This window comes from Manduca sexta, chromosome 27, assembly GCF_014839805.1.
Source record: "Manduca sexta isolate Smith_Timp_Sample1 chromosome 27, JHU_Msex_v1.0, whole genome shotgun sequence".
Lineage (NCBI taxonomy): Eukaryota > Metazoa > Arthropoda > Insecta > Lepidoptera > Sphingidae > Manduca > Manduca sexta.
This window is the reverse complement of record NC_051141.1, coordinates 8,654,132-8,670,027: the sequence shown is the minus strand read 5'-3', so window position 1 is coordinate 8,670,027 and position 15,896 is coordinate 8,654,132. Positions and strand designations below refer to the sequence as shown.

The 15,896-nt window shown below is 32.3% G+C and overlaps 2 protein-coding genes across 6 annotated transcripts in view; one reads left to right on the top strand and one right to left on the bottom strand.

The window, feature by feature from the left end:
* The first annotated feature begins 15 nt into the window (after positions 1 to 15).
* On the top strand, positions 16 to 4,934 carry LOC115442905 (3-hydroxyacyl-CoA dehydrogenase type-2). The gene is made up of 6 exons (XM_030168109.2): positions 16 to 198; positions 1,079 to 1,243; positions 1,901 to 2,065; positions 2,848 to 2,976; positions 3,602 to 3,710; positions 4,636 to 4,934. The coding sequence occupies exons 1-6, from the start codon at positions 190 to 192 to the stop codon at positions 4,824 to 4,826; spliced, it is 768 nt and encodes a 255-aa protein (XP_030023969.1). The 5' UTR covers positions 16 to 189; the 3' UTR covers positions 4,827 to 4,934.
* A 990-nt stretch (positions 4,935 to 5,924) lies between these two features.
* Positions 5,925 to 15,896, bottom strand: part of LOC115442904 (nuclear hormone receptor FTZ-F1) — a 102,366-nt gene continuing 92,394 nt past the window's right edge. For all 5 annotated transcript variants that reach the window (XM_030168105.2, XM_030168104.2, XM_030168106.2 and 2 more), the window contains one exon: positions 5,925 to 14,178. Coding sequence is in view for 2 of the 5 variants with exons in the window: in XM_030168106.2 (XP_030023966.1) it covers positions 14,172 to 14,178 (7 nt within the window). In the remaining 3 variants the exon portion in view is untranslated. The remainder of the gene's footprint in view (positions 14,179 to 15,896) is intronic.

Genomic DNA, 15,896 nt, shown 5'->3' with positions numbered 1-15,896 from the left:
TTTATATGTTATTTATAATTCTCTTTGCAGATAAGGTTGACAACACTGTGATAAACTGATAACAGTTTCCTATTTCTTTGAGAAATTAATTCACACTCATAATCATTTGAAGTTTGAAGTTCAAACACAAAGTAAACTAATTGGTTGAGCCAGCCTCGTATAAATACTGAGTTTATTTTAATTGAAGACATGTTCAAAGTAAGTACTTACTTAATATATTGCTGTATAAAAAAAACGTTCAAATACCTAGGCAATTTTTTTATTTCATAAAGCTGAAATAGGATAATACATAATACCGCAGAATACAAGCAATCCCCCAGTATGTAGGCGAGCAGTTAAAGAAAGGGGGTCAAGAGTCAACTGCCAGTAATAAATTTTAAATCGCCCTCGTACATATGCATGGCAGTTTGCTCAACAACATATTGCTTTTTCTTGTTATGAATTAAATTAGGTTTTGGGTAACCGACAAAAATGTTGGGTATATGTAATCTGTGTTGTATGGTCATGCTTCTAATATAATTATTATCAATAACCTCATTGAGGGAATCAGACCATGACATGGACAATCCATATAAAAACAAAATAACACCCAGTATTTAACCCATTATTACACAGCTAAAAATATTTTATATACTGTACACAGTATTTACAATATGCTGTCAGTAGAACATGGAGAAGTTGTTTTATTAAAATATTATATTTAATTAAAAATGGTCATGTGATTTTGTACTCTTAAAAATTGAATACCAATTTTTATAATATTATATCCTATGTATAACTCCATTATAGTTTTAAACAACTGTTATGGTGTTATACAATAATTAGCCTTAGTTCATAGCTTTACACATTTATGCAGCACAGGCAATAGAAAGTCTCCAGACATAAATTCCCTGTTTTGCAAAATTTTTCATTGCTGCTCCAATCCTATTGGTCATAGCCATCCTCGATGAATGGACTATCCAACACATGTTTTTTTGTAACTAATAGTTCCTGAGATTAGTATGTTCAAAGAAACACAACTCTTCAGCTTTATAATATATTTGTATAGATATATAAATCAATAATTAAATGGTTACAGGGACTGGTAGCATTGGTAACAGGAGGTGCCTCAGGGCTGGGTAGAGCTACAGCTGAGCAATTATTAAAACAAGGTGGAAGAGTGGTCATTTGTGATTTGCCGTCAAGCACTGGTCAAGAAACTGCAAAAGCTCTTGGAAAAGATGCCACATTTGTTCCTATTGATGTAAATCGATTCAATATTGACCTTTAAATTTTATGTATTTATAAGTATTTAATAATAATAAGATAAGCTGAGCATGTTAATGTAAAAAAATTTTGTTGTCTTATCAAGTTTTATAACAATAAATGTTACTATCAAACTAATTTATCAGAGGTTGATAAGACAACATGATTATAATTAAAATTATTGTTTCCTAATGATTTTTGGAAATGCCTTATACACACATGCGTTATATGTCTCCCTAATGATGATTTCAATTTATATATATATATTGAATGTGGTCAGTAGATAATTAGAACACTAAATAATGAATTTGCATTTTCCTGTGTCATGTACTATGCATATATTTTGTGGGTGTCATTTAGCCTGCTGTGTTTAGAAGCTACAATTCTGTTCTAATATTTCTGATTCAAATTAAATTTATGTAATGTTTGTTCAATTTTACATTAATAATAATAAATTATTCTTTAAATATGTATTCAATCTAAATCAGCTGTGAACTGGAACAGATTTTTTTTTTAATAATATTGATTCATTTTTCGATTATAGTAAAACCCTTAAAATAAGAATTTATTATTCTTCCTATTTTTGAGCTAGTAGTGGAGGACATCATTACGAATTTCGTTTGCATTTCTTGGATTATGACTTTTCGAATTTCAGGTAACATCAGAAAAAGATGTAGCCAATGCATTGCAGACAAGCATTGATAAATTTGGCCGCCTTGATGTGACTGTGAATTGTGCTGGAATTGCAACAGCTGCCAGAATATATAATTTCAAAAAAGATCAACCATTTGACTTAAAATTATTTCAGAAAACTATTGAGGTAAAATATATGGACAAAAATATTAGATTCATAAAACATTCAATATTGACTAGGCTGAACTGCATTATTTAAATAGGGTAGTAAGGACAACTAGTAAACATAACCACTCTGGCTACAAGCAAGCATTCTTATATGGGTGTTTAATGTTGAAAAATATTTGAGCATGCATATGCAATTTTTAATAAATATAAGATCTCCAAGAATATAAGCGATTGACATAAAAACTTTGATGTTTTCATGTACTTACACCAAACAACTATGGGACTAGTATTAGAGAATTAATGATGATAATAATTTCTATACCTGATAATAATAATTATGTATTCAACATTCTTAGTGACTGGTTTGATTGCGTATTATTTATAGCGTACGTGGCACGACTGCCATTTAGATTTTATTCCCCGGTTCGGGTTATGTTATATTGGGTTTTTCTGCCAAATATTTACCCGATGTATGGAATTGTACCCAGTAATGGTATTAGGCACGCTTATTCACGCTCCTCTTGTTACGCTATACTTATATTAAAATGGCCGTACTGATATGTGGGTCTACTAAAGCTATAATGATAGGCAATGACCTACCGCCGAAAATGGAAAAAGACAACACACGTCATGCCTTTATCTCCGAAGGGGTGGGCAGATATGCAACATTGCACCCACTTTTGGTTGGCGAGGTTATACCCATATTTTAACACCGGAATGTTATTGAGATGAAAATGCCAATAAGATGTTTCAACAACAAAGAAGGAGAAAGGTATTAACCGTCATATGTTTTTTTTGCAGGTTAATTTAATAGGAACATTTAACGTCATTCGGTTAGCTGCAGGTATAATTGGTAAGAATGCTCCTGATGCTGATGGCCAAAGGGGGGTGATCATCAACACTGCTAGTGTAGCTGCATTTGATGGCCAGGTAAGAAATGCAATTTACAGAAAAACGAATATTTCAAGGTAGCATTCCCCATGATTTACAGCTGTAAATCATGGGCAAGTAACAAAATCCTAAAAGAAACCAGATTTTGGTAAAAACAAAATTATTCCTTTTCTATTCGTGTTTAAAAATAACCTCAGTCAGTCGACACCTAATTGAATTATACTCCATTCATTTTACATACCACGAAAACCAAAAAGACGAATATATTATACAGAATCATTATGATATTGGCTTAATAAATTAAACCATATACATACTTATCTTTTTGAAATTAACACTTTACAATAAGTTATACGAATTTATTAAAAAGCCCGATTTTACAGTTTCTGATTTTTTGATAATTTTGTAGTTTAATGCGAACAGGGCGTGTTCCGCTGTGCTTGATTGTATTTCTAACTGAAAGTGTAGCGATTATTAGTATTGCAGTTGCGCCGAATTATCTTAGAGTAGAAGTAGTGGCATTAACGTGTGTAAAATTTAAATTAGTTTTAATTGCTATTTATTTTATTCCACACTTATCCGTTTTTTATTTTACACCTATGGTTCGAATAACTTATTGTAACGTGTTCATTTCAAGAACCTAAGTTTATTCTTTTATTTTAAGATTGGCCAGGCTGCTTATTCTGCATCTAAGGCTGGCGTGGTTGGCATGACATTACCTGTTGCAAGAGATCTTGCCAAACAAGGGATCAGAGTCGTGACTATAGCTCCAGGTACCGTTATTGTAATTTATTTATAACAATGTTTCAATGTTCCATATAAATATAATGGAAATCCGAAAGTGGATCTATCTCTACGTCCAAGGCGTGATCACGGCAAAACCGATTTTGATTTCAAAAAAGCTTGAACAAGGCGGACGGATGTCCGATAGTAACTTTATTATTTTTATCAGCTCGTAGGGGATAAACGATTGTATGGGAATTTATCAACAATACAAACTGAGTGTAACCGCATCTCTGAAACAATGTTGATGGCATTTGGTTTGGAGTTATCTTGTATAAGTACTGAAAATGAGAGTGGAGTTTTTTTTAATGTACTCTAAATATAAACACGTCGGTGGCGGACTTGTATTGAATGCAAAGTACGACTAACACTCCGAGGCCTCTGGTCGGCAATGCGATATTGGGTTTTTGCTCATATCAGCCCGGAGCTGAGTCTTGAATTTGTGCCCGATATAACGATAAACTCGCCCTCTATGATATTATGAGACGGAATACACACAACGAAATGGCAGTGCGTCAGTTGCGCCTCTGCATTCCCATTCGGGGATGAAGAGCGTAAGTGTGTATGCCTTAATAAGACGAAATTAATTTCAGCGATATTTTAATCCTTGCGAGTTGAAAATGGGGCCATTCATATAAAATCAACTAATTCAATACAGCAAATATACAATAATAAATACACAAGTTAAAAGTATTTTTATAACCATAGTAAAATATTTTTTTTTGGATTAAAGGGTATGTCGTTTGGATGGCATCTATGGGGCTGGTCAAACGTTTACTCATATATTACAATAACTGCTGATTTAAAACCCTAAGTTTGAGGGGATGCAGTGTACTTTATGCCTATCTCCGTCTAATAAAGAGGTCTTAACAACGACCTACATCTAAGTTACTTATAATAAAATTTACATTTTAGGTCTATTTCGAACACCAATGATGGAGCAACTGCCAGAACCTGCTATTAAAAGTCTTGAAGCAACAGTTCCTTTCCCTTCCAGACTTGGGTATCCCCATGAATTTGCCCTCTTGGTCCAAAGTATCGTACAGAATCCTATGCTTAATGGAGAAACTATACGTCTTGACGGCTCATTGAGAATGCAGCCATAAGTAATTTCTAGACCTGTAAATAATATAATGATTGTCTACAAGTAGTACTTATAGGTAGTATAAAAAATACAAAATTACCATTGTATAGAAATAAATGATTTTATTAATTTTGGTTTTAATTATTTTCGTTGAATATCATAGTTCCTGTAATACGATGGAGAAATGCTAATACAGTCGATAGCGCATTAATTGTGTAATAATATCGACGGGGGTTTTTAAAGTAATACATTATAAATTAAATTTCATAGATTATAATCTTTTGTCATACGAAAATTATTTATATTTCAATTAGAAATTTCTCACTGTTCACAAAATGCTGTGACCAAAATAAGCTTTTATTTGAACAAATTAGATAAATATAATAATATTATGTAGGCACCTAATTCTATTATAAATTTTAAAAGAAAAGAACATAATTACTTTACGAAATTCTACTTCAGATTTTTTTACTTATAACTATTAGAAACCATACATACATACATACCTTAGCTCGCACTTTTTATTGGAAGAGTTAAATTCCTCACATACGTTACTGCAACTTTGGTAAGTCAGAATCGAAAGAGAAATTGATAAAATTGGATTGCTGCAAGCGCCATTCCATGAGGTTTGTAAGTTTGTTAAGTACCAAGAAAGAATTTTAGCCTAGACTTCTTAAAAACTTGCCACCTCCAGATGGTTCACTTTTCGTGTAATTTCTCTGTATTTTCTGAAGTATACACACAAAAAATTCAGTGTATTTGGAGATTTCATAATTCGCTTCGATATCTAATAAGGCACTACCTGTGAAGCTTAAATAAAGATTTAACTAAAGTTTCGTGGTATTTTTGCGTCCTAATCCGAACTTAATAAAGCCTACGGTCAAAATATTGTTGACTGAAACGAAATATTATATTCTTTAATGTTACTTAGTTGTTTGTAGTATTAGCTACTAGGCATTTTTTATGTTATCTAGTAAACTAGGTTCCTTCATAATTAAAAAGGTCTCTATGATTGACTCGGATTAAAATCTCCAAGAGATTCAGAGTCCCCTCTACTTTACAACTATTTTCCATTTTGTTATATAACAAGAAGAGATGATATAGAAAAATAAAGACACAATTATTTAAACGAAAATATCATTTATTTCTACAATAACGGGCGACGGAGCGAGCATGCGCTCTCACCGCCGCTCGCCGGCGTGTACGTGCGTCTCACAATATTCATTGATCACCAAGAAAATAAATACATCGACGGTGTACTTGCGACCTTACACCGTCATACATGTATCTGTGTTTGTAATCTAAAAATAGACCATCGTGTTTACAAATTTAAACTTAATGACACCTCTAAACAATACAATAATAATAAGTTTAAAGATTTAGAACAATAACTATTATTTATTATGTATAAAAGACGTAATGTGAGGTAATGACATGGTACAAATGTGGCTGTGGTTGATAACGTCAGTTGCTCCGTTTAAACTGATGTCTAAAATATATCGTGTAAAGATAATCAATCTAACGATTTTTTTTTATTCATTGATAATATTATATTGTAAAATTTATAATAATTAAAATCATAAAAATGTGTTTGTTTCACATATTAAATTAGTGATGTGAACAGTGATGTAGCGTATTTATTTAAAAATAATGATGTTAAAATGTATCGCGTTCAGTTTTAACGGTAGCAACCTCACAAGCCTTTGTGGCTGAACTTAAGGTGTATTTTACTCTTATTATATTACAAAAAATATACTAAACCGAGAGATGCGAGGGATGTGTTCCGCGCGCGGTGTGTATATTAAGGAGTATGGAACCCCAAATTAGACACGTATCGGAGATGGGTTTGTGTGGACTGCCTTAATTTTACTTGTAAATAAATTATGTGTCTGAACGTTGATACAGTAATTTAAAACAGCTACAAAAATAGCCGAGTTCAGGGTCTTCACCTTATCACTGTTTACGAAATAGTAAGAACTAATTAGCCATACATTTACCATATCAGACAAAAGCTTTATTCAAATTATCAACATCAAATGCTAAATTGCATTGGTATTTGCCAGCCCCATCATTTAATATTCAACAACAACCATTTAAGACTGAATGAAAACTCTGTTTATCGTCTTCTTACCTATATGTACAATTGACAATTAAAAGAAAATTAACACAGCTCGCGAAATAAAGTTAGATGCAACGGAAATTATCGCTCGGTTACTTATTGATTACCAGCTAGTGTGAACCCATCAGGCTTAGGCCTGTCGATTCGCTCAAATTCACGCCTCACATAAACTTAACCAAAAGAATACTATACACAGACTAAATTTAACAACATCGACAGAGATTAAACCTAACTTATCGTTAATGAACAACAAAGTGGTTAAAACTTACAAATTGCAACGCTTTCGTCGACGCGCGTCACATAGCGTTACTTTTAGTGTTATTTTGGAATGTGTGCGACGCGTACGTACTCTTTCACCCCGGTGGCCGCGACCGTGCGACCAGGTGAGCTATGAGCATGGATCACGCGGGCACGGGCAACTGTCAGCAGCCAGCCATACTGGGATAGAAGAATAGTTTACCAGAAGCGAGCTCACGTCCCTTGCAGCGTTTACAGACCTGAACTAATGGTGACACGACAAGCTCGTTTTTGCACGCCCCCATGATCACACACACTGTGCAAATTCATGCATGTAGCGACTGTAGCCCTTTGTCTTAAATAAGCGACAAACATGTAAAGATACTCAATGAGAAATATTGTGATATTTTTATAAACAGGCATGGGCTAATTTGGCGCATATCATATTCGATTTAAGTATATACATTTATTACGATTGCTGTGGAGTATATAAAAGATTTGCATAACAGATAATTATTAAAAGTTTTTAAAATTGGCTTTATAAAATATCATTTTAATCCTCAATTTCCTACCTATGACAACGGGTAACATTTAAACGCGAAACGCGAACAATGCATCGACTCATCTAGGCACCCCGCCCCTCACCCATGCAAGCGTAGCGCTATTATAAGAGTGTCGAAATACGTGCTTATCCGCGTCTGAAATATGGCCCTCTGTAACTGCCATGACATGTTACGACGGCGATGTATTTACGTTGCACTGCGAGCGAATCTGAGCGAAGTAACAGTGCCCGAACGGCAGGACAATATGCTCCGAGTCGCAAGTGCGACACGGCAACACGAAGGCATCGCTCGACTCGGCGCAGTTCGTAAAACTACCTAACACTTAACCTAATTGAACTGAAAATGTACATTTACATAGAACACTCATGATGTGTCTTACATTTAAAAATACTTATCGTTTTAATTCATAAATATAGAAATTCCTTACATAAGCCCTAACATACAACTTTATCATGTACATTACAATCTACTCTTAAAAGTAAATAGTAGGTTTAAATTTTATATATTGAATAAAAGATTAAAATGAAAGGTATAGTTGATTCATGGAAAACGAAGCAAATGATTAAGATTATGAAAGCAATTTATTCGACTAACTGAAATTAATAATTATGAACACTGGCACCTTAAATTGAATAATATAATTAAATAATTGTCTAAATTACGGTGTAATATCGACCGCGACAAATGTACATGATGTATACCACACCCACACGAAACTACATCGTAAGCAGTTACGGGATGGACTTTGTGCCCTTTCCAAATTAAATGAGTTCATATTTAACCAAATAAGGATTTATAAAACTGGTAAATATTATATTAGTTCATGAAATGCATGTTGCGAATTTTGCAAAACCCCTGCTGAAGGATTGCAAATTATAATGCTAAATACAAAGTAACAGTGATTACAGTAGTCGAGATAATATAAAGACTTATGAAAAGACACTAAATAACGAATTTAAGCTAATTGGTAAACTTAGCAAGCTAAGCAGGTATTAAATTTTAAAATACGGGACAAATTAATTGCTGTATCTATTGCTTTTACGATCACAAGCCATTGCGATTGTACGTCGTATTATTAAGGTCTATAATAAAGATACTTAAATTGCATAAGTAATGGTTGTTCATATTCACTGACTTTCTAATGTGTCATAATGATTGAAAATATAGATATACTTGCTAAACGTTACCTTACTTAGGGCCAATTTTTCAATCGTCATATAAAACTTATCCATCGAATAAAATATAACTGCACTGTATACAACGCGAGACAAATTAACAATTTTATAATACAACTTTCATTTTTTAATTCCTTTGTGTTGTACTTAACCTATGAATATATTTTATCTGATGATTGGAAAATGATCCCTCAGTTGACATAGACATCAAAGTAAATTATATACTTACATAAATATAAATAAATTATTATGAACAATGAACTGTGACTACAAGCGTTTTGTTTATGAAAGTAAAGTAGATAATATTATAACGCTCTACTTGTGTTACCTAATAAATACAAAAGTCACACCTGCAAGTTATTCACCATTGTATGTATCTAAAATATATAAGCATATTAGGCGTAAAAGATATCGTTCTCTCTCACACTCAAGTACAGATTTACCCAAAACATAAGTAACCCAAATATATCTTGCAAACGAGCAATGGTACCATAATTTAACAATCACATAGTAAACAACGTGTTTTATAGTCGGGAAATACTGATACCAGTGTACGTATTCACATCAAGGGGTTGTTATAAATATTGAAAGGTAAAAAAACTTTAATTAACGAAAACAATAACAGGTGCTGAAAAGCCATTATTTTTAGTATTCTATTACTAAATTGAAATGAATGCAAGAATAATTATATATATATACGCATTGAGTTTAATCGAATTAGACGTACATGAAAATCTAACTATTTAATAATAAATATTCTGAGTCATTTTAATCCTACGCAGATTGTTAAACAGTGATATTGCTCGACCGTGGTATAAAATATCATATATCACAATATATGTCGTTTAAGCTGATGGTGCAGTACACATCCGAGCTCTTAAATTACGTTACATGCGTAAATAAGGTATACGTTGAACTCAGGTTATTTCCCAGTACCAAAAATATAGGAAAATAAATACTGTGAATATTTCTGGTGTTGCTTATAACAACAAGAATTTTCAGCTGATAATTATGTCAGAAGTGCGCGAGTTACCCACGTGATGAATAAATTTATGACTTATTTTTTCAAAATAGTTCTTAGATATGTTGCGGTAGTAATTACTTGACTAATTCTTAGACATGTTCGTACTATTTTTTATCAGCAGTTTGTAAATGTATCGCTAAACTAAAAGACTCGCGTAAATACCAATCATTTTTATACCATACAGTAGTCATAGGCGATTCAGGGTCATTTAAAAAATGATAGAAATATTTGAAGTTTACGATTTGAAACAAATATATATTTTTAACATATGTAATCAAAAAATTGCTTAGGTTACGTCATAAATAACGAAAACTCATAAGATTCTATAACTTTTAAAGGTTAATATTTATTTATTATAAAAAATGAGGTAAGTATATAAAATATGAATGTATTTAAAGTATCAAATTAAGGATTATTCTTTGTGACAAGGTTTATAAAAACCTATAAATGTAATTTATAATTGTTTACTAACTACCTACTGATTATAGAACTTTCCATTGAGTAACATTTTTTTTTTAATTTGAACCTGTCTGGCGCTTTCGTAGTAATGTATAAAAATAAAATTGTACTGGTAGTTGCTAGATACTGTGTGGCCTCTATAGCCGAGACTTCAATTTTGGAAGCAAAACCATTGAGAACCATCAACATATTTGTAAAGCATTATATTGAAAGTCTTGATCCCCCATATCGCCTACAGCATACTGCATAGCACAGAGCACCGAACTAGACTTCAACGAAGACAGACTGTATGTATCTCACACCGTGATAGAATAGCGAATAGTCTTGCGCTTATAGATTATCGATGTCGCAGTAAAATCTAATTGGTGCCGCGTGGTGACAGCGTCTGAGCACGAATTGCTCCAAGTATCGAGTAAGTTAACGTTTAAGTATTTTTATAGTCTTTTGGCAAAGAGATTCGTACTGAGTGTTCCCATAGGTTATGAGTTTACTACTACCTTGGTTACACGATTTACTATTCCAAGTTTAGACGCGATCAATGTTCACGCTGTCGTATTTTAGTTGCAAATACGCTCACCGGGGTGCCGTACAAAATACATTTCCGTACAAAAAATTACTTAAACGAAACCATAACTCACGTAATATACTATAATACAAAAATTCGTGCTAGTTACTCTGTGCCGATTGGTTTAGAGGGGCAGAGCGGTCGATTGGTCGAGCGAGTCAAGTGAATTTGTAGTACATAATATGAAATCATCGAAAATCTATTTGCGTTTTCTTGCAGTTATAAACAAGTACTGTCAATCGGTCTGATATTTTGGGTAAAACCATAACATCCGTATTGCTATCACATAAGTTAATGCAATGCAAATATTTATTTTCATATACGAATTATAGTGTGATAAATGTGATATTAGCATATAAATAATACTGTATTAAATAAAACTGTTGCTTAGCGATGCCAAGTATAAGTTCGTGTTTGTCAAGTCAATAAATTATATCGATAGTAATTGTGATATTAAATTGTTTCTTCCGTTAGGAAAGACTGATTTTATATAAATACCCGCGGCACATTAAGTAGAAGAAAACTTTGTAACAGTAGCGTAGTATTAAGATAGTGGTATTTTATTAGGGTGTGTTCACAGTCTAAAAATGTGCCTTAAAATAGAGAAAATATACGATCCACACAGCCTAACTATGTCATACCATCACAGATGAGCTTTGCCCAGATAAAGCGTTTAAATTTGTAGTGTAATCAGCAACATCAACTTAGTAGTAAATGTGCCGTGATCGATCGTTACGTTAGTACAGATTCCTGTGAATTAAGAAAGTTATTAATAACCAAACTTCAAAGTCCCTTTACACTAATCGATTAATCGGATTTATAAAAATTTAATAAATATCTATTATATCGATGGACATATTCTTAATTTACAAAAAATCTTACTAAGTCGTCACTTTATTCAGATATAATTGGTATTACTATTTCGACAATATAAAATTGACAAGCAAGACATACACGATTGGGGTTTCTAACTGTTAAAACTGTATCTACATATGCAGAGTTGTGCTGAATCGTCGTCCTTTATATAACATGTAAATAATAATTACATACAAAACATTTGCAAAGTAATTCAGTAAACTCGTCAATACTTATTTAAGTAAAATTTTATAAAATTGCTCAATTTCTATGATTTAAACGAATCCGCATACATTTGTATATTTTAAAAATTGTACCACAACAACATTTTAAGGAACTTCGTTTAAGTTGATCGCTACTATAATATGTAACTATTATTTCATTAGACCAGGTAATTACATTCCGTTCTATTGTCGCCTATTTCGTGAATTTGATATAACTTAGTAGTTAACCTCACTCTATCAAGCTAGCATTACCTCGTACGGCGTGTCCGATCAATTTACAATTGCAACAAAGATTAATCGAATCCCTAAAACATTATGTCATGACAATAAAATTACTCGGTTGATTGGACGGTATTATAGAATAAACGCGGTGCCATAATTTTGTACACGTAGACCTTATGTGAGAATCACTAAGCTAAACACAATTTATAACTCATCACCTCGTCATTACTATACTTACTACTCGTTGATGCAGCCTACTATCGATACATTCGCACTTGGTGCTACGACATGATAAAAATATTTATATAGTAATAAAATATAACATTCACTTGAAAACACATACCTACTGTCAATCACATTTTTCAATCAACTAAGATTAATCGTCACAAATAATGTACTTGGAGCGCCCATTCCACAACACTGGTGCCTGGCCATGTTCTGACTTCGGTCTCAATGTACGTAATGCGAGTGCTGGCGCATGCTTGGCTACCGTTTATGAAATGGGCTTTGTTGACCACAAACAATTTACGCCAAAACATTACAAAAATAAAACGTTTTCAAATCAAATTTGTAACGTCATTTTATAGAACTCTACACACGAATGATAATTTTAGATTAATTTCATATTTATTATGTATAATAAATTCCACTTTTTAAGTAGATTATTACACATGCTCACGAACACTATTATATTTAATTGTTAGAAAAATACGAAATTATGTACTTTCAGTTAACATATTATATATGTTAATAAAGAACAATATGTTTTATATAAAAATACATCATCTCCCTCGGCCATTAGCCGGTAGACGCTAGTACCCATATTTTTTAAAAATCTATGATTTTTAAGGCTTCTTGCACGTATGTTGAGAAATATTTTACATAATTACAATTTAAGTAGAATAAATCACTGTAAATGTGCTATGTTATATACAAGGATCATTTGATTTTGTACTGGTATGGCCAATAATAATAATCGAATATTTTCTTACAACAACACTCAGTTAAATATCTATAGTGAATAACTGTGATTTTTAAACATGATTTATATTTTGTCCTTACTATTATAATATATTTAAACAATTTTATTTTTCAAATGACAACATTTGATAAAAATTTTAAACATCTCAATCAAGCCAAATATAGAAACTGCGCCAATTGCAAGTTGCCGCACACACTAGTTAACAAACTTATTGCATTAGATACGCATTACACACGCATACTTTTTACACTTTACGTTGCAAATACATGTAATTTACAGAACACAACTCGTATATCTGTGAAGACTGGTTAAACATTACACGTACCGCGTAGGTGCTCCAAACTCTTAAAAACAACATAAACAGTATATCGTATGTATAGTAAGTAACGCCGAAATTAAGAGCGGGCAGGCGCCCAGTCTGCGGCCTGCCACGTGACACGTCGAACTTAACATGCTGCTAGACAAAACAAAAACTAGCAATCATTTTATACTATACGTAATGAATCTAACGGTTTTCATCGAATTTCTCCATTTATTATAATCACAGACGCTTTCTTAAAATATGTATTGTAATTCTTCTTCACCCACGTACCGGAGATACAGAAAACCTAGTTTAAAAAGTAGATACCACACTCAATTTTGAATAACGTGATGAGAATGCTAAATAAGTTAATCGTAGCTACTCAAGACTGGTGTACAATATTTGTATAACATTACTTTACAGAAATTAGATAGATAAATATTTGTTTTATCTGTATTCGGACTAGGCACGCGCGGCACCGCCGGCCGGCACTCGGCGCAATAACTTATTATATTTAATCACACACCAAGTTATAAACTAAAACTAATTAATAAGTTTTATTTAAATATAATATTCTAACTGACGTGATGTCGGGAGCGCTTGGCGCGTATGCAGTGTTCTCTTTATTCTTCACTGGGTTTTCAAGATCTGTAAAAAGAAAGCACAAAAATATTGAATTATGTGGGCATTTACAGTTATTATGGAAATACATTATTCAGGTCCGTCAATAATATAGTGATTTAGGCCCGATTGTGACTTAAGAACTTATTAAGAGTTTAGTGCCAAAGTATGTGACGAAACAGTAATGTTTTCAAAATCCAGATAGAATATGTATTTTATAAACAGATTAAATTATCATCTCATACAAAGACGATTAGCCAGTTACATGCAAAGTATCTCTCAAAAGAATGACAAATAGAATGAAATCTAAATTATATCGAAATATAATATGCGATGTGACACGTCACAGTTCCATTACATTACACATTATATTTCTCGTTGGCACGATTTCTTATTGATTTAGTTATAAGTAGAAAAATCGATTATAACAAACTTAAAGCATCAGATGCATTACTCGCTGTGCTGTTAACTAGGACGTAGTAAATAAAATATTATGAAAAAAAATATTAACCCGACCAGAATGATATTGAAATCTAAACTTTATTGTCAATCCTAACTGAATACATATTTACTGATATTATTTAATTAAAAGTTTAATTTTGTTATTTTTTATTTCTATACTGTCGTACTAAGCTCATCAGCGGTATCAGAAAAAAATCTAAATCTTGATTTTTTTGGCGTCAAATAGCTTAAAGAAATGCCCATAAAATGAACTTACCTAAATAATAATGAAAAGAGATTCAGTAACTCTAATCCTTAATGTCTAAAGTACTCATTATAAGTAAGCAAATATAAAAATAATTGTTTTTTAGTTCACCCATTCCTGTTTTACAGTTAAAATATGAAATTCAGCACTTTCTAATAATGCCTGATCTATAGTTAAAGTAATTTTTATTGTTCTTTTTAATTTTTGTTAGTAAAGTTGTTTAGTGTTTGGTTTTATTATAATACAAATGATATAAATGTTGCTTGTTAATAAATTAGAAATCAACACCTTTAATTCATTATAATATACTACTATATAATACTAAAAGAGAAAATGGGCCATTCATGAATATTTCTCATGTTAGTTGTGATAAATAGAAAACAGTTTTGATAAACTTATAGAGCAGTCAATCTAACAGTTGACATTCGAGAAAAGTATTTTTAATAAACCATCTGAAGTTTTGGTGTAGATACTAGGTACTAATTAGATTTATTGGAAACGTTATTTAAATAAAAAAAAGTCGTGAGCTTAGTAGTCTTCCGCGGTTTACAATGATTATAATCAAGAATAGCCGATTCTGTGAACTAGGCGTCTACATTTTACGACTACTCCTACTGCACGTGGAAAAGTGATAGCTCATGTGCTGCGGGCTAGTACTAGTATTTATAACGGCTTCTTATCATACAGCCCGACAGTTATTACACCGATATTATTCTGCGTAGGATTGAATGCGGTGATGAAGTTGGCAACTCGGCAGCCGTGACACTCAATATAGAACGAAAGCAGGAAAGAGTGAGGAGCGAACAAGCTGGAATTATTGTGCCATCCGTCCCATTAAATACCATAAAAAATACAATACCATAGAGAATTACATTACGACTTATTGATTTTACTATCCTGGATAGGACTCCCCGGTCTAGCCAGCCTTTATGTAAAGTGCGTTGGTTAATTGTCATATACATAATTATACACGACATTTATGTATAAATATTCAATATTACAAATGTGGAAGTAACATCTTAGGGAAGTAACGGAAAAA

Excerpts from the sequence above, each read along its gene's own strand:
- LOC115442905 (XM_030168109.2), top strand. Across the intron at positions 1,244-1,900 it reads CCACATTTGTTCCTATTGAT|GTAACATCAGAAAAAGATGT; the intron begins GTAAATCGATTC and ends TTCGAATTTCAG. Across the intron at positions 3,711-4,635 it reads AGTCGTGACTATAGCTCCAG|GTCTATTTCGAACACCAATG; the intron begins GTACCGTTATTG and ends TTTACATTTTAG.